At 37.9% G+C, this 20,631-nt stretch overlaps 1 protein-coding gene across 1 annotated transcript in view; it reads right to left on the bottom strand.

Annotated features, from left to right (window-relative positions):
* OSBPL11 (oxysterol binding protein like 11) overlaps positions 1–20,631 on the bottom strand; it is an 82,884-nt gene that overhangs the window by 26,619 nt on the left and 35,634 nt on the right. The window contains exons 6-8 of the mRNA XM_081085388.1: positions 11,339–11,540; positions 6,972–7,117; positions 104–244 (exon numbers count right to left, since the gene is read on the bottom strand). Of these exons, the coding sequence (XP_080941514.1) occupies positions 104–244; positions 6,972–7,117; positions 11,339–11,540 (489 nt within the window). The remainder of the gene's footprint in view (positions 1–103; positions 245–6,971; positions 7,118–11,338; positions 11,541–20,631) is intronic.

Genomic DNA, 20,631 nt, shown 5'->3' with positions numbered 1-20,631 from the left:
AACTCATAAAGACTGAAAAGCCCTGACAACGTTAATGAGTACAGGTAGAGCAGGTATAGTCCTGACCCAATGATCTCCACAGACAGTTTATCCCATTACTTACTCTTGTTAAATCCATGCCCAGCTTGAGCTGTGACAAGAGATGTAGGATAACACTGTGTTGCTCTTCCACAGCTCCCAGGTCATCCTCCTTGTTGTCACAGGTATCCTCCACCTCATCATCTGTATTTATTTCTTCAGGTTCCTGGATGTAAAACAAGTCTATTGTTACACATGCTTATTAATATCCTTTAAGAAAAAAGTTTAAACATCAGACTTGAAGGGATTAATGTTGGGCCTAAATCAATCTGAGAACAGGCAAAAATCTTTTTACTAATGTAACTTCTGACATTTGGTCATGCAATAGATTTACTTCAATGAACCCATTATTGCTGATGCTGAACTTTTTAAGATATTGACATATATGTCACATATACAATACATATATTTTGCAAAAGTAGGGTATTTCAAAAAGAGTGAAAAATGTCACTTCTGAATCTCAGGCTTTGTAGGCATTGACCACCTTGCCTGGGAATACCACCACTACCTATAACTTAAGTTCAAGATATTTTGAGACAAATATTTGTCCTATTTTAAGCTAAAACCAAAAAAGTAAGATTGTAAAATGACTGCATATCAAATTTAACTACTGTAATCTATACCCATTCATTCTTGGAGTTGTCAAGAAGAAACCTAGGGTATGGAAATCCTGCAGTTACTCATGCCTTCTTCTCCTTCTTTTTTTTTTTTTAAACAGATGGGAATTTTATTTTATTTTATTTTATTTTTAAAATATATTTTTATTGATTTTTTACAGAGAGGAAAGGAGAGAGATAGAGGGTTAGAAACATCGATGAGAGAGAAACATCAATCAGCTGCCTCCTGCACACCTCTACTGGGAATGTGCCCACAACCAAGGTACATGCCCTTGACTAGAATCGAACCTGGGACCCTTCAGTCCGCAGGCCGACGCTCTATCCACCGAGCCAAACCGGTTTTTTGTGTGTTTTTTTTTTTTTAAATTGATCTTAGGGAGAGGAAGGCAGGGAGAGAGAGGGAAGAGAAACATCAATCAGTTGTCTCCTGTGTGCACCCTGACCAGGTGTATGGGATGATGCCCAACCAACTGAGCCACACCAGCTAGGGCCCTCATGCCATATTAATACCACAAAAAGTTCTTTGCCTAGCTCTTCAATTAGTCCATCAGTCAGTCAATCAAACAGCCCCTTGGAAAACTGAAAATGTTTACCTTTATCTCAATAAGGTCTTAGCTGCAAATAATTGGTTAATAAGAAACTTAATTTCTTATTTATTTCTATTTAAACATCAAATACCAGTTTCAAATTCCAAGTGCCGAAAGCCAATTTCAGCATGTCATAATTGCAAGAGTTTCATCAAAAGGTTGATGGAACTTGGGGACTCAACATGGGCTGAGTCACATATGTTGTCACCTGTTGGGAATGGCTGAGGGCATTTCCCCAAACCTGAAAAGGATACATTAAATGATTGCTTGCTGCTAGACAGCTCAGGGCATCTTAGTCTACATGTTATTGCCTCCTACTGGCCAAACACCTGAACACCCGTAGGCCAATTCTTCCAATCTGGCAATGGATTCTGTACCTAACCCTACCCTTTGAAGTGTGTATCTCCACCTTGCCTTAGGACAATTTGTGTTAATAAATAGCAAGGGCTCCTGAGACAAGGAGAACTTAGTCCTTTAGCTAAGTCTTCTCTGACTCCCTATAATGCCTTTCAAAATTATGTTTCGTCTCTGGACTCTTCAAATTTACGCATGGCGCCTTCTCCAGATTGCTGAACCCTTCTAGATGCTGGATCAAGACCACTGGCGTTACCCAAGATTCTAAAGAACCTTATCAGATGTCACTTTCCGTGTTTACCTCGGGGTGGTATCCCATCTCTCTCATGGTACCTCTTCTTACTACCTCTATGCAAGACAGTTTCATATATGTATATTGCCTTCAGTATTGTATTAGATTTCAAGTTATGAGGATTTTAAAAAGGAAATAACTTTCCTTTTTTTAAGGCAAGATTTCTTTCTTTTAAAAAATATATATATACTTTTTTTATTGATTTCAGAGAGAGGAAGGGAAAAGGAGAGAAAGATAGAAACATCAATGATGAGAGAGAATCATTCATCGGCTGCCTCTTGCATGCCCGACACTGGGGATAGAGCCCACAACCTGGGCATGTGCCCTGACCGAGAATTGAACTGTGACCTCCTGGTTCATAGGTTGATGCTCAACTACTGAGTCATGCTGGTCAGTCCGGCATAACTTTCCTTTTTAAAGATGTCTCTGCCTTTGGTTTTCTTGTCCCATAACCAAATCCTATCATACAAGAAGTCAATCTATTTTGTGTAGCTAGGCAAAGAAAACCAATCCTAATCAGGCACAAAATCAAGAACTTAATGATCTCTCAAAATACTACAAAATATCAAACACAGTGACAGAGTTAAACGGTAGTGTGTTTCTGGCCTTCTTCTGCCTCTTTCTCCTTTTTTCCTCTTTTCTTCTACCAAGGAAATCTGTATCTGCTCAAATACTGATAAATCAATTAAGGGCGTAGTTTATTTCCTCATGTTAAGACCACACAATTATTGTTTGTATAAATCAGAATCACTTCTGTTTTTATGAGCTTGAAGAGAAATTCCAAAGGCTTTCTCACTTCCTCCTTTCAATGACTAGGAAGTCTCTCCAGAAAGTATTTCCTGTTATCTATCCTAAATCATTTGCACAACATAGTTTAAGTAAGCATTCTTGGGAATGTCTACTCACCATAAAAAGGGGGCGGGGGAGGTGATTATCCCCCTCTCTATGTATGGATATTAACTATAATAATTATTCACTTGAGAAAAGTTGAAAAACACACACACACATACACACACACCCTAACAGGTCTTGATTATATAATGTTCTCCAACACTCTGAATAGGTACCACTGCATTGGGGTCATAACCTAAGACACAGATTAATAATGCAAATGTAACCCTAACATGATTATACAAGATAAAGTTTACTTTGCAGTTTCTCCTAATAAAATAGTATTAAAGAAATAAAGCATAATCTGGCAGAAAACCTACTTAAAGAAATATAGTTTTTATTGTATTTATAAAAATAGTCAACTCACTTATTAGGATAGAAAAAAAAAGAAATTCTATTGACTAATACTGATTCTAAAACCTGGTATGAATAAAAAAATTTGGAAGGTCTCCTTTCTTTTTAAAACGGCTCTTCTTACAGGTAACCATGTCTTTCTAAAGAAAAGCTTAAGGTAAAAAAATAAAAAAAAATAAAGCATTACCAAATTTCAAATAAATATGAGCAAATGTATAAAATCCCTACAAAACCAGAATGGTTAGCAAATACAGTAGTACAAGGAATTCATACAATTTGGAGATTGCATGGCAAAAACACCCCCCCATTTTTTGTCCTGATTTCTGACTTGGGCACAACAGAACCAGGGGCTTCATTCTAGCCTCAGTAGGGTTTATTTCCTCCATTGCCTGACATGCAATCTCCACTGCTATACATCTCCAGCTTGCATCAGCACTCTATTTCAAAAAAAGGCATACGTGAAATTTTTTGATATTCATGTCTATTATGGTATGCTTCAATTAAGTCTAATGTCTTGTAATTTAGTAAAATATGTACTAATTTTTTCTACTTAGATGTGATATACTTGGTCTACTCAACATTTCAAAAGATTTGAAAATATAACAATCTTCTCCTCCCCACCTCTGTGCTGCATCTCCAACATAAGTCTCTATCCTGACCTCCAGCCCACTTTGTATTCTCATTTAGGAGGATAAAGATGGAATATATAATCTATAGTTAATAGTTTTTTGACGTGCAAATTATATCTCAAGTCCTAATCTCTCTCCAAAGCTTTAATTTCATCATTTGCAATTGCTTTTTATATACATTTATAATCACTTAATCCTTTTTTCACATAAAATCCAATCATGTTCATAAATCATACTAAACCTTTTTTTCTCAAAAAGCTTTCTTCCTAATTTTCCTAGCTTGTGACTGGTACCACAATCTTATCTAGTCATTTAGGCTAAAAAACTTGGGATCAACTTTGATCCAATCCTATTTCCAGTCAATTATAAGTCCAACTGATTTTTCATTTGAAGTGCATGTTACCTATTCATTTGTCTTCACTTTTACTTCTATAGCTTCTATCCACACTTTAATTACAAGTCACATATAGCAGTCTTCTTAAACATATCCATCCCTCCGCATGCTCATGACCCTATTATCTATCACATTAAGAAAATTATTCTACATGATTTTTATGTTCCTCTGGGCACAGTTTACATTGTATTCTATGGAGCAAAACTCCAGGGATTATCATTCCACACAGAATGCAACATGAATGGTCATTGGATTTGTAAAAGCCAACAACCCTGTGGTCATTTTCCATAAACCAGGTGCCCTGCTAAATTTATTTTATCTTCATAACAATCTCATACACTATTATTACCATCCCTGCTTTACAAATGAGAAAACTGAAGCTAAGAGAGGTTAATTAATTGGCCCACGTTAATAAAAAACAAGATCTGGATTCAAAACCATCAGGCAAGCATTCTCCACAATAAGTATACATGCCTTAGTATCCCTGCTTGTGTTCCTCTCCCATCTTTGAGATTCCTTCACTACTCCTATTCAAGTCTTGTCTCCTTTCAAAGCCCAAGAACATTTCTTATACACTCCATCCAGTACATCTCTCTGAATACCCATATCCCAGTAGTCTAAACAATATTAATTAAGAAGAAAAAAATTCTGCTTCACCTCAATTTTTCAGTATATGTGTCATGATTCCAAATCTCTTCAGTAAAAGAACTGTCTATTTTTGTGTCTCCTCTAATTCTTAACATTGGGCTTGCCATATACAACTACATAGCTTAATATTTACTGATTGACTTCACAAATGACCTTGTCAAAAAGCTGGAAAAAACCCCAGCATTATATACTTTTTTCTTCTCTCCTGCCCACTATGCCTGCCTCATTAAGTCAAGGCCTTTGCCAGTTTTATTTTATTTTATTTAAAAATGTGTTTTTATTGACTTTAGAGAGAGGAGGCGGGAGGGGGGGAGAGGGAGGGAGGGAGGGAGAGAGAGAGAGAGAAACATTGATGCGAGAAACATCAATCGGTTGCCTCCTGCACACATCCTGACCGGGTATCGAACCCACAACCTGGGTAATATGCTCTGACTGTTAAGTGAATTGATAACCATTTGGTACATGGGATGATGGTTAACAAACTGAGCCCCACGGGCCAGGGCACCAGCTTTAGAAGTCCCGGTGTCAGCCATAGCAGGTTTTGCTTGCAGTGGTTTTCAACCTTCTGGCCCTTTAAATAGTTTCTCATGTTGTGACCCAACCATAAAATTATTTTCGTTGCTACTTCATAACTGCTATGAATTGTAATGTAAATATCTGATATGCAGGATGGTCTTAGGTGACCCCTGTGAAAGGGTCATCCGACCGCCAAAGGTGTCACAACTCACAGGTTGAGAACCACTGGCTTAGTGGATAGAGCTTTGGCCCAAGGACTGAAGTGTCATGGGTTCGATTCTGGTCAAGGGCACGTACCTTGGTTGCAGGCTCAATCCCTGGCCCCAGTCGAGTGTGGGAGGCAACCAATTGATGTGTCTCTCTCATATCAATGTTTCTCTCTCTTTGTCTCTCCCCCTTCCTTCCACACTCTAAAAAAATTCAATGGAAAATATATCCTCGGGTGAGAATTAATACCAAAAAAGTCTCTGTGTCATATATTTCTTTTAAGAAGTAATTTGTGCCGAAACCGGTTTGGCTCAGTGGATAGAGCGTTGGCCTGCGGACTGAAAGGTCCCAGGTTCGATTCCGGTCAAGGGCATGTACCTTGGTTGCGGGCACATCCCCAGTGGGAGATGTGCAGGAGGCAGCCGATCGATGTTTCTCTCTCATCGATGTTTCTAACTCTCTATTCCTCTCCCTTCCTCTCTGTAAAAAATTAATAAAATATATTTTTAAAAAAAGAAGTAATTTGCTAATATACAAATTACCATAAACTGTGCATTACTTTTGACTCAATAATTCTAGTTAGAAATATAGCCTAAAAATATAATCCAAATAAAAAGGAGGGGGGAAAAAAGTACACAAGATGATAGAGTGCTACTATAATAATAATAAAAAAAATCTAGATATTCATTAGCCTATTTCAACCTTTAATTATATAGGCCAAAATAACATAGAAAAGTGCTTATGAGAAATATCAAGTAAAAAGAGCTTAAACCCGCCCCCCCCCACTATCTCTGTAATTACAACCATAAAAATAACAAATGTGAATCCAAAGGCAAAAAAACCAATATGATTTGCTGCAGTGGTGGAATTATAAATAGAATAAAATACTCTAGCTTCTGAGAAATGTGGGATAACTAGTACTTTATAAAAATACAAAACCCTAAGACTGTGTGCTATTTTAAGTAGAATAACACTTTCAAAATTTGGTTTGGTAAAGTGCTTACTATAAAAAGACTTAATAGTAAACTTTAAACCTGTAAACATAATAATAAAATCTAGTAAATAATGTTAAATTAAGAATTGGAAGAGAGAAACATGCAAATAATCTTATATTAGATAAGCTATTTTTTAGAAAAAGAAAAACATGCAATTTCAATCTTTAAATACATTTTTATCAAGCAAAAGTAACCAAAACTTAAAAGGGCACATAATTTAACATGAAAACACAGTATGTATAGGTTTTATACAACAGACTACTTTCAAAGTCAAAGCAGGTAGAGTTTGCAAGAATGTTGCTCTGGTGTTAGGTTGACTTGCACATCCTGACAACAGAGAACTGACCCCTTTTGAGTGATTTCTAATTTTACACCAAAATCATATTTTCATTAGCAAATTACGTCTTACCCTTGCTAATAGTCCAGATTCCGCAACACACTGCTCTTCTGGGACTGCCATTGGCTTACTCTGCTCGGCTGCAAAGGGCTGGTCAGCTCCATTTTTATAGTGGTTTGATAAAGGTATCTTTGGTTCTAACCACTCGATTGTCGTTCCTGATGAAGTAAGAGAAAACTTTCCCTGAAACTTGCTCATAATCTGGAAAGTTCAGCAGATGTAGATTTTATTAAACAATTTTGTGTTGAGCCTACAAGACTAAAAGCAATTCAACCTGTTAAGAGACTGCCAAGACAGCCATATGTAGCTCATTAGCATGCGCACCATGATTGGTGTTTTACAAAAGAGTAATTTGCAACTTGAAAACAGATATCACTGTTTAAAAGAATCAACCCTGAATAGGACTGAACTCACTTCTTGGGCAAATCTGTGAATCATAAACGACATTCCCGTCCTACCAGTTGACTTGTTGACCTTTCCCTATGAACCCTGGCCCCTCTAGTGATCACAACGTGTGCAATTAGGCTTTAGTGAGTCACAATGACAGTAGGAGCCCGAGACTGTGAAACAGTAAAATTTGCTTCAATTGGGTTGAATTTTATTCTCAGTAGCAATTCTCTAACCAAGCAATATAACCAACCCCTTGATCTAATTTAAGAATTGTAAATACATGTCCATTCTTTTTTTTAGTCATATAAAAAAGCTCCATATACTTTTAAATTGAAACTCTTCTACTGAATAAATAATAGCTGACCCAGTGAAAGACAGTAGTCACATTTACAGACCTGTCATCTTCTCAATTAATGACTTAAATGTCTCTTATTACCCTTAACTAGTTTAACAAAGTGGATTCTATGCCTAATCAATAATGGAAAATGTTCCATTTGATTTCAGAGGCTGATCTAGGTTTCACAGAAGCTTGGTTATAGAGTGCTACAATAAGGATACTCAGTCTACCAAGCAGAAATTTTAAACAGTGTGGAGTTTACTCAGTCTATAACAAAACCCCAGGCTTCTTGCAGAGAAATAAATTACACAGTTATCAGGATGCCAGAGCATTTTGCCCTACCATGCAGTTCAGTTTCACTTGGCAATTGGGGAAATCCATGACTGGGGCAATGCCTTGGGTAAGTTCATGGAGCTTCTTCCAAAATTCCAAAGAAAACACCTTGCCCCTATTTTAAAATGATTATTTTTAATATATTTATCTAGATGTCTTTACTTCTAAAAATAAAAGGCACACAGACACTAAATTTTTTTTTTAAAATATATTTTATTGATTTTTTTACAGAGAGGAAGAGAGAGAGATAGAGAGCTAGAAACATCGATGAGAGAGAAACATCGATCAGCTGCCTCCTGCACATCTCCCACTGGGGATGTGCCCGCAACCCAGGCACATGCCCTTGACCGGAATCGAACCCGGGACCCCTCAGTCCGCAGGCCGACGCTCCATCCACTGAGCCAAACCGGTTTCGGCCACAGACACTAAATTTAAGAGATCACTCAACTAATTAAAATTTTAACAAAACTTGTTATTGCCCAGCTGGTATGGCTCAGTGGTTGAGCGTCAACCTATGAACCAGGGGGGTCATGGTTCCATTCCAGTTAGGGCACATGCCCGGGTTGTGGGCTCGATCCCCAGTGTGGGGCATGCAGGAGGCAGCCGATCAATGATGCTCTCTCATTATTGATGTTTCTATCTCTCTCTCCCTCTCTGATCAATAAAAATATATTATAAAAAAAAAGTCCATATGAGACTAAACACTAACTGGAAATTAGAGTTCATTTCTTGTGTCATAATAACACTTAAGTGGGAAGATAATTTAGTGTTTCATTTTTTTTCATTAAAAAGGTAATTTATATTGTACACGCTTCATTAATCATAAAGCAATCATTTAAAACAAGACTGTATTCATTTAAACTACACAAATGAAATTTCTAAGAACTTTAAAAACTATATAGATTTAATTAATTAATCAAATATTTGTTAAGCATCTAGTATCTAGCATTATATGCCTTGATGTACTTTAAAAAATTAAGTAGCATAAACTGGAAACATTATTTCATTTAACTGACAAAATTACTACCAAACCAGAGTTAACCCAAATTTCATAACTCAGAGTAATACAATTCATCCAATGTTTAACACAGGGAATAGTTAAGTAAACTAAATTACATCTATCCCCTTAAAAGAATATAATGCAGTCAATAAAACTTATATTACCAAAAGTATATCACATACTGAAAAATTTAAAATACAAACACATATTTTCTAATAATGGGGTGAAATAAACAAAAACTAAAAAGAAAAATAGAAAAAATGGTAGAAAATAAACTAATACATTAACAGTGGAAGTTTCTGGTTGATAAAACAATGCATAATTTTTGTTTCATCTTTCAATTGTATGGCAGCTTATAAGTTCTTTATAATATGTGCGTGTTGCTCTGTAATAGAAGAAAATTTCTATCGGACTTGTTAGAATTTTAAGGTAACAGTTCATGTTCATAACTCACAACTTAGGATTTTCTGTCACTTTGGAATGCTGTTTCCCTTACCCCTTCCATCCCTAAGCTAATTGGTTTTTGTAGCTTTTCTGTGTCTTTCCAAGACCTTTTAATGTCAGAAGTAATAGTCCATTTATATATTCTCCCACAGTACTTTGTTCCCATTTAAGTTGCACTTTATATATTATAGTTCACATATTTACATACTGTCCCCAAGTGCACTATTAGTTCCTTAAGGGGACTACACATACCTTATTGGCCTCTATAATACTGTCCTGACCTATACCTACAACTGACATTAAAAATAGCTTTTAGCTTCAAATATTGAATTTAGGCACATGTGAGGATGGGATCTATACCTGACTATGGTAAACTTTCCTGAGCAGAGACTCAGTATCTTTCTAAAATACCTTTCTTTCACAAGTAAGTGGAGTAAGCTGAGTAAGAGAACAATGAGTTGTTGTGAAATATTAAGTTACTACTATTAATAAAGTATGATGGGGTAGGGGGGTTACAGAGATGTTGTTAAAGGTACAAACTCGCAACTAGAAGATGAACAAGTTCGAGAGATTTAATGTACGGCTTACTGATTATGGTCAACAATACTGCATTATATATGTCAAAGTTGCTAAGAGACTAGAACCTAAATGTTCTCACCACAAAAAGAAATGAGAATTATGTGACACGACTGAGGTGTTAGCTAATGGTCTGGTGCAGCAGTTCCCAACATGGAGCACATTTCCCATAGGGGGGCAATTTGATATTCAAGGAGGGCAATTCGAGAATGAGTTACTAACAGTGAATTTTTTGCATTTCTTATGGTTCCAGGGGCCTCACTTAAAGTATATAAATATATATTGTGACATATTTATGCATTTCAGTCCTCTATGTTTTGAAACTTTATTTGCTATTTTTTTTCATATCACTTCATATTATTATTATTATTTTTTAAACTATTTCTTAGTGATTTCTTCCTCAGTACTTCAACTGTCCTTTCGTTCATTTTTCTCTTTTATGGATGCCAAGTTCTTTGGAAGCTTGTTTAGACCAGGTTAATGGCCTTTTAGGTTTCCTCCATGGGAATAGGAGTTCATTATTGGAATAATAAGAATTATATGTCATGGGCTGGGGGGGGTGGGGGTGGGGGGAGGGCATCAGGATTTTAGAGAGGCTTAGGTGGCCAAAAAAAGATTGGGAACCACTGATTTGGTGGTAATCATATATATGTACCTACATGTTGCAGTATTTATTAACAAATGAACAGGTATACCTTAAACTCAGACAATGTTTCATATCAATTATATCTCAATTAAAAAAATGAGTTCATTCATCTCATTTAGTAGAAAAATGCACTTTTTGTTCTCTCATGCAATAACAGTCTTTTTTCTAGTAAATAAATTTTAACAAATAGGTGCTCTCAAATACTAGATGTATACCTCATTTTTCAAACTAAAAGGTGACTTAAAGGCTTTAATGTATATCTCAGTATGGAAACAATGACTAGTGGACTGAACCAAAACTCAAGAAATAATTCCAGTGTTTGTACTTTGGTCAACTGGATGAATAGTGATATTACCAATTTTAACACAAATACAGGAGATGTGGGTTTTTAGTTCAGTTTTTGATATGTTGAGTTTGAGGTCTCTAAAGAGATATTAAATGATATTAGACATTAAACCCCAAATCATTTTAGATTGAAGAAAGGGCACAATAAAAGACTTTCTATAACATTAGAGCGATCATTAAAAGAGGCTCGTTGGTTCTCTACTTTTTGTTTTTAATTAAGATTTTCTGAAGTTAGAATTACAAACAAACGCAGTCCTTTCCAGGTTTGGGGCCTTAATGTTAAGTCCTACCTTTAATCTATAACTTACCTGGAGGCAATGAGCCCTTCTGATGTGATGCATGCTGCAACTGGAGAATATGAAAGCAGTCATTTAAGCAGTTCATAGTTGCCATGGAAGTAGCTTTGAGCATTAAGAGATCCTGGTCCAAGGAACTAAGATGGCCGGAAGCAGGAAGGCATTCAATTCGTCTAATCAAGTCTCTTTGTTGTCCTTCAGCATGAGACATCATCTAAGGAAAACAACAGTTCTGTGTGTCCCACTCATGATTTCTGTAAATACTATAATACAGTTGCCATTTTAATGACAATATTCAGCTTTCTAGACACTTTTAGGATATATTAAACTTAAGAAATCTATTTTAAGTTTGTTTGGCTAGTCTCAATTAATGAGCATTTAATAATGGTTATCAACTGAGCAAAAGATGGTAACCTTTGGCCCGGCTGACGTGGCTCAGTGGTTGAGCATCAACCTATGAATTCAGTGGTTGAGTGTCAACCTATGAAACAGGAGATCATGGCTTGATTCCAGTCAAGGCACATGCCCGGGTTGCAGGCTCCATCCCCAGTGTGGGGTGTGCAGGAGGCACCTGATCAATTATTCTCTCCCATGATTAATGTTTCTACCTCTCTCTCCCTTCCTCTCTGAAAACAATAAAAAATGTATTTTTTTAAATGTATTTTTTAAAAAGATGGTGACCTTTGGTAGCTGCTTCTTTTCATATTTATATAATGACTTACAAGCAGGGGGTGGGCAAAAGTAGATTTAGCATGCCAAGAAATTGATAACAATAAAAAATTGTGCTAAAACGAGTATAGCAAGTAAACTACAAGAATGTGTAAATAATGAAGGCCAGCAATTTGAGCACTTATAAGACTGTACTTAAGTGCACTGTGCCACTGTGACTTTTTCTGAGTTAAAGCGATTGTAATAGTCATAATCTGCATATCTTTTTCCATCCAAACAACTGTAAAGCTACATTTGCCAACCCCTGTATATGTAGCCTATTCAGGTTTAACACTAAAGATCAATGACTGTAGAAAATAGTACCTGTTCTTTCTATATCCTGATAAAAATTCACCTCAAGGAGTTTCAAAGCAGTTTATCTCCAGACCCTATGCTCAGACTCTGACACCTGGGGGCATGCACAATAACCCAACCTTATCTTCCTTATACATTCCTTCCATTTGATGTAAAACTATTAATCACTGAACTATACACAACCTAACTGAAACTTCTAAAGAATCAGGTGTGCGTTTCACTTAGTCCTCTGCCTGTATAAGTACCCCCCACTTTTCCAAAGTTAGAGCACTATTTTAAGGTTTCTTGGAGGTCTGCTCTCAGACCACAGTCTGCTCTCAGATAAACACAAATAAAATTATTTCTAATATTTTCAGGTTCAGGTTCTTTTTTTTTTTTATATATATATTTTATTGATTTTTTACAGAGAGGAAGGGAGAGAGATAGAGAGTCAGAAACATCGATGAGAGAGAAACATCGATCAGCCGCCTCCTGCACATCTCCCACTGGGGATGTGCCCGCCACCCAGGTACATGCCCTCGACCGGAATCGAACCTAGGACCCCCCAGTCCGCAGGCCGACGCTCCACCCACCGAGCCAAACCGGTTTCGGCTTCAGGTTCAGGTTCTTTTTGTTGACAGAGTCCTGTCTACTTTTTCTAATAGAGCCAATGGAATAACAATGATAGGTAAGTAACCCAATTTTTAAAAATGAAACAGAATTTACTATGCTTACTTACTTTCTCTATTGTGATCAGAAGGTTCTTTGATTACCCATCCTTTGGTCACTATTTTAATTCACATAAAAATTTTATAGTGGAGAAATCCTTTTTACTTTCAGAGGCTAGCTGATCCAAGTAATTTTTTATTTTTAAAAATATATTTTTATTGATTTCAGAAAGAGGAAGGGGAAGGGAGAGAGAAAGATAGAAAAATCAATGAGAGAGACTCATTAATTGGCTGCCTCCAGTACACCTCCTACTGGGACCATGTACCCTGACCAGGAATTGAACCATGACCTCCTGGTTCATGGATCAATGCTCAACCACTGAGTCACACTGACAGGGCTCCAAATATATGAGTGTGTGTGTGTATGTATGTATGTATATATATATATACACACACACACACATATATATATTTAATCCTCACCCGAGGATATTTTTTCATTGATTTTTAGAGAGAGAGAAAGATAGAGAGAAACTTCAATGTGAGAGAAACAAATCAACTGGTTGCCTCCTGAATGAACCCTGACCAGGACCCAAGCCAGGGAAGAGCCTGCAATCGAGGTATGTGCCCTTGGCCAGAATCAAACCTGGGACCACAGTCCACAGGCTGACACTCTATCCACAGAGCCAAACCAGCTAAGCCAAGATAATTTTATAATTTTTAATATAGTACATCAGAGGGCTAGTGAAAGAGACATAAATTATCCTACCACACAAATCATGTGTGTCACACATGAAATAGTCCCTGAAAGCATGTCATAGTACTGGATCAAACTTTTTAAAAATATACATATATATTTTATTGATTTTAGAGAGGAAGGGAGAGGGAGAGATAGACAGAAACATCAATGAGAGAGAATCACTGATTGGCTGCATGCCCCCTACTGGGGATCGAGCCACAACCGGATACGTGCCTGTGCCCTTGACCGGAATCAAACCTGGGACCCTTCAGTCCACAGACTGATGCTCTATCTACTAAGCCAAACCAGCTAGGGCAAACTTTTTTTTTTTAATGGAAGCTACCAGAAAAAAAAGCTCACTCTTACCAGAAAAAAGTTTTTTAATGAGAGTATCTATACATATGCATATATATGGGTGCTTTGTGTGTGTATAATTGTATTTGTATAAAAACTATGGAACTAACTTTCAATAATCCAACCTTATGAATTACGTACAACCACTTGGAAAAACAGCTGGCAATATCTACTAGGGTTAAGTGTATAGAGTTAAGTAAATGGAATCCATTATTGAATAATTATACCCTTAGATATACATATATATGTTCATCAATTCAAGTGTCCATCAACATTGGAATAGATAAATAAAATTAAAATATACTCATACATTAAATACTGTACATCAAAGAAAAGAATTGCTACACTCAACATCATAAATCTCAAGCATAATGTTGATTAAAAAGAAGCCATACCCAAAGGAATACACACTATTTAATTCCAGTTTTAGAAATTTCAAAAATACGCAAAATAAACCCATGGTGTTAGAAGTCAGTGTAGTAAGGAAGGGTATAGTGATGGAGAGGTATGAAAGGGTCTTCTAAGGTACTAGTAATATTTTTTTAAATAGTAGCTTATATTGCAGTTTTTCTTTTTAAATATGTTTTTATTGATATTTTTAGAGAGACAGGAGGGAGAGGAGTAGAGAGAAACATAGATGAGAAAGGAACATCATCCATCGGCTGCCTCCTGTATGCCCCCTACTGAGGATCGAGCCTGCAACCCACTTGCCCTGACCGAAAATTAAACCAGCTACTTCTTGGGTCGACGCTTAACTGCTGAGCCACACCAGGTAGGCAATATTTCATTTCTTAATCCAGGATGTGATTACATGCAAATTACATCAAGATGTACACTTATGCACTAGCTGGTTTGGCTCAGTGGACAAAATGTTGGCCTGCAGACTGAAGGGTCCTGGGTTTGATTCTTGTCAAGGGCACAAGGGTCCTCGGTTTGATTGTTGTCGGCTCGATCCCCAGTAGGGGGCATACAGGAGGCACCTGATCAATGATTCTCTCTCATCATTGATGTTTCTTTTTTTAAAAAAATATATATTTTATTGATTTTTTACAGAGAGGAAGGGAGAGGATAGAGAGCTAGAAACATCAATGAGAGAGAAACATCGATCAGCTGCCTCCTGCACACCCCCCACCAGGGATGTGCCCACAACCAAAGTACATGCTCTTGACCGGAATCGAACCTGGGACCCTTCAGTCCGCAGGCTGACGCTCAATCCACCGAGCCAAACCAGTTAGGGCTCATCATTGATGTTTCTCTCTCCCTCTCCCTTCCTCTCTGAAATCAATTAAAAAAATTATTTATTTATTTATTAAATATATTTTTATTGATTTCAGAGAGGAAGGGGGAGAGAGAAAAACATCACTGATGAGAGAGAATCATTAATCAGCTGCACCGAGCCCTGCAACGTGGGCATGTGCCCTTGACCAGAATCGAACCTGGGACCTGTCAGTCCCCAGGCTGATGATGCTCTATCCACTGAGCCAAACCGGTTAGGGCTCATCATTGATGTTTCTATCTCTCTCACTCTCCCTTCCTCTCTGAAATCAATAAAAAAATATTTTTTTAAAAAAATGTACACTTATAGTTTATGTATTTTTCTATATTATAAGCTAATAAAAGTTTAAAAAGGAAAAATAGTAAGTAGGATATTCGCAACATAATCAATTATCACAATATAACGTTTCAGAGAAAAAAATGTTTCTTTGTGCAAATGGCCGTCCAAAGCCACCTTCTAGTGCTGATGTCAGAAGTAAAGAGGCCTAAAAAAGTGATATTCTTGGCTAGAAAAAAATTAACTTTAAAATATAATTAGAGCACAAATGTTAAAATTTGGTAATGGCTCTTTCCAAAGCAAACAAATGATGTGATCATATATTTACAAAGCATTCAAAAACTGATTTGTAAAGCTATTTTGGTAATTATTCCTATGAAACCAGTTCCTCAAGAAAGAAAACTGCAGGAAAGCTGAAAACTTGGTTAATCGTGTTTTGTAACCAGTTATGGTGAATATGATGATAACAGAGTTACAGGTGAGTGAGAAGCTAGGAAAATTCCAGGGCAGGAGGAATAGGGAAACTGAGGCAAGAAAATTAAACAAGGCCAAACATGCAGCCAGCTTGCTTAAAAAACCTTATCTTGAGAACAAATGGTTAACCAAAGAATGCAGGAAAGAAGGGGGCGTTTTAATGCTTCTTCTCCCTCTCCTCCAGAGAATACATAGCATACATCACCCTGAACTGCTAAGGCAGGAGGGGGAAGGAGGAGAGAAAAGGGAGTTTTCATCTCACTATTTAAACAGAAAAGCAGCAGTCTCGGGACTTGTTAAAGATAAAATCACCAGATGCTTTTCATAAATTCTTGAAAAGCCATAAAGTAAAAGGAAGACCTTGAGAGTTAATCTGTGCCCAAGATATCCAGCAGAGGAATTTGGAAACCTATAGACAGAAGGATATATAACCTCCTGAATCCCCACCAGACTGGCTTCTTGGGCTAGCTGAGAAACCTATCTGCAATCTAGGCCAGATGTAGTCTAATAGATTTGTTTCCCTTGCTTCTTTAATAAAATCACTTGGTTTACTTTTTAATAAATTGCTTTGCCACAATGCTGAGTCACTTGTTTGAATTCCTTCCTATGAGACTGACAAGAACTGAAGAGGGGACAGCTATCTCCCTTCACCTCAGGCGGCTGTCCAACAACACCTTTTCTGGTGTTTCTGGTGCCTATAACAGTAACACATCACTTAGGAGGCATCTAGTTTGCCTGAAAACCAAATTAGATCTTATCACTTGCATTTTAATTGTCTGACTTTGTTACTAGACTGGTCATTTTAGCTACTCGTAGGGCATACAATAGCACCAGCATGAAGCATGCACTGAATGGAGTGATTTGATAAATAGCACTAACACTAAAAAATAAATACTAACATAGGTCATTTTAATTCTTTAAAATGCTTTAGTAATAAGTTTATGTTCAAGCACAATGACTATTCTCAGTTGCTTTTGCCAGCTGCTACTTAATCTATTGCTAGACTTTTCCATGAACTTTGGTTAAAATGTTTCCTGGCTGCCCTGACCTGTTTGGCTCAGTGGATAGAGCGTCAGCCTGCGGACTCAAGGGTCCCAGGTTCAATTCCGGTCAGGGGCATGTGCCTTGGTTGCGGGCACATCCCCAGTGGGGAGTGTGCAGGAGGCGGCTGATCGATGTTTCTCTCTTGTCGATGTTTCTAACTCTCTATCCCTCTCCCTTCCTCTCTGTAAAAAATCAATAAAATATATTAAAAAAAAAATGTTTCCTGGCTGTAACTGGTTTGGCTCAGTGGATAGCGCATCAGCCTGTGGACTGAAAGGTCCCAGGTTCGATTCTGGTCAAGGGCATGTACCTTGGTTGTGGGCACATTCCCAGTAGGGGGTGTGCAGGAGGCAGCTGATCGATGTTTCTCTCTCATCGATGTTTCTAACTCTCTATCCCTCTCCCTTCCTCTCTGTAAAAAAAATCAATAAAATATATATTTAAAAAAAAAAAGTTTCCTGCCCAGCCGGCGTGGCTCAGTGGTTGAGTGTCCACCTGTGAACTGGGAGGTCACCGTTCGATTCCCGGTCAGAGCACATGTCTGGGTTGTGGGGCATGTAGGAGGCAGCTGATAAATGATTCTCTCTCACTATTGATGCTTCTATCTCTTCTCTCCTTTTCTCTTCCTCTTTGACATCAATAAAAGTATGTTCAGGAAAAAAAAAAGTTTCTTTCAAACTAGGTGTGAGTTATAGCTTTGCATTACATCCTCCTATAACTGGATCACTCTAGAAACTCAAAGTATGAACTAGCTGTTTTTTCCACAGATTACCATTTTGACATGAATGGATATGTGATATAGTTAAGAAATATATGTTCGGTTCGTGCCACCCACTCCTTCCTGGCACGCTGAAACTAAACCTGGGTAATTTCCTAAATGTTTAGAGCATAGGGGTATCTTTTGTTATATCTGGTTTTGTTCCTGAAATAGTTTCAGAACATAAAGGTGAAATGGGTGTCTTGTTATTCATTACAAACCTATTCAACAGACTAGAATTTATGGCAATGAGGTGAATTTTGGTGAGTCCCACTCTACCTAGGTGCTGGTTGCCAGATAACACTGTGATTAGAGGTTGACATTTCTCAGCCCACACCCCACTTTCTCAGGAAGAGAGGAGCAGGAGCTGGAGGTTAAATTAATCACCAATGGCCAATGATTTAGTCAATCATGACTACATAATGAAGCCTCCATAAGAACCCAAAAGGAAGAGGTTAGGAGCTTCTTGTTGATGAACACTTGAAGGTATTGGGAGGGTGGTATGACCAGAGAGAGCATTCATACTCCATACTCCTTACCCCATATCTTGCCCTATACATCTCTTCCATTTGGCTGTTCCTGAATTATACTCTTTTATAATACACTGATAAAATCTGATATAATAAAAGGCTAATATGCAAATTGACCAAACTGCAGAATGACCAATCACTATGATACGCACTGACCACCAGGGAGTAAACACTCAACGCAGGAGCTGCCTCCTGGTGGTCCGTGCGCTCCCCACAGGGGGAGCGCTGCTCAGCCAGAAGCCCTGAGCCAGGCTCACAGCTGGCGAGCGCAATGACAGTGGCAGGAGCCTCTCCCGCCTCCGCAGCAGTGCTAAGGATATCCAACTGCCAGCTTAGGCCCGAGGGCACAGGCCGGGCTAAGGGGACAACCCCTCCCCTTCCCGAGTGCATGAACTGCTCGTGCACCAGGCCGCTAGAAGTAAAGAAACTGTTCGCTGAGTTTTATGAGCTGTTCTAGCAAATGATACCTGAGGAAACCTCAGCTGCTTGTCAGAGGCACAGGTGACAACCTGGATTTGTGACTGGCATCTGAAGTGGGGACAGTCTTGTGGGATCTGACACTATTTCAGGTAGATAGTGTCAGAACTGAATTACATTGTAGGATACCCAGCTAGTGTCCACAGACAATTAGAGAACTGCTTAGTGTGGGGGAACCCCACACACATTTGGTGACCAAAGCACAGAAGTGTAGAGTGCTGTAGTAGAGGAGAAGCACAGGGGTGTCTTTCCTTCATGGAATGACTGTTAGAATCTACACATATGCAGATCTGGTGGTTTGTGTTAGACATTTTCTCTAAATTAAAAAAAATGAGCCTGAAACTTGCTTCAAGAAAAACTGACAGTATTTGTTGCCAATTATAACTAGAATAATAAATTTCTAATTTCAGGGGCCCAATTTAATCTGAGCTTTAAAAGGAAAATTTGAATTTTGGAAAACCTATCTCTCACCGTAAGCATGACAGCTTCCCAATACTGAAAGCTTTTTCTGATGAGATTGGTGCAGATGTTAATGAACACGAATTTTTGATATTATACAATGATAAAATAGATCAACATTCGCAAGACCTGCATGCTTTCCAAATGACTGATGTATAATACTATTACAAAATTATGCATAGTTTAGGTTCCATTTCAAGTGCAAAACATACCAACAAACTGTCATATAACAGAATATGAGAAGTTCACTGACATACATTATATTCCACACTGCATCTAACATTTAAGAGAGCACCACTGTCAAATTTCCATGCAGTGCTAAAGAATAGCCACAATTAACTTAAAATGCTATTAAAGTATTTCTTTAATTTCCAATCACATTATCTGTGTGAGGCCACATACATAGATATCTAAAAGCTCTATCAAATTTAACTCGGCAAACAATACCTGGAATATTTAGAACCTAACAACTTCATTCTTTATTATCTAGAACTAGAGGCCCAGTGCACGAATTCATGGACGGGTGGGGTCCGGCTGGCCGGGGGGAGGGGCCGTGGGTGGTTGGCCGGCCAGCCCTGCCCCCTGATCGAAGTCCCAGTCGAGAGGACAATTTGAATATTAGCCTTTTATTATATAGGATTATATAGGATTATTTGGCACTCAGTTTGAAAAAGGAAGAGGCAAATGTTGAGATAAGGCAACATCAAGGACTGAACTATTTTTGTATATACTTGAAATTTTCTCTCTCTATATATATTTATATATACATGTATATCTTAAAAGAGTCACTTGTGCCCTGGCCAGTTTGGGTCAATGGTTAGAGCGTCAGCCCACAGACCAAAGGGTCATGGGTTTTTTTTGTTTTTTTTTTAATATTTTTTATTGATTAAGATATTACATATGTGTACCCTCTACCCCCCCTCTCCCCGCTCACCCCCTCACCCCTCCCGTTGTCCGTGTCCATTGGTTAGGCCTATATGCTTGCATATAAGTCCTTTGGTTGATCTTTCCCCCTTGCCCCCACCCTCCCCTACCTTCCCTCCAAGGCCCGACAGTCCAATCAATGCCTCTCCGTCTCTGGATCAGTCCTTGTTCATCAGTTTATGTTGTTCATTATATTCCACAAATAAGTGAGATCTTGTGGTATTTATCCGCTCTCCAGTTCCATCCATGCTGTGGCAAATGGTAAGAGTTCCTTTTTCTTCTTCCTCTTCTTAAAGAATACCTTTCAGCATTTCATATAATGCTG

This window comes from Myotis nattereri (assembly GCF_964212035.1).
Source record: "Myotis nattereri genome assembly, chromosome: 3".
Lineage (NCBI taxonomy): Eukaryota > Metazoa > Chordata > Mammalia > Chiroptera > Vespertilionidae > Myotis > Myotis nattereri.
The sequence above is the reverse complement of the archived record's forward strand: the minus strand, read 5'-3'. Positions and strand labels throughout refer to the sequence as shown.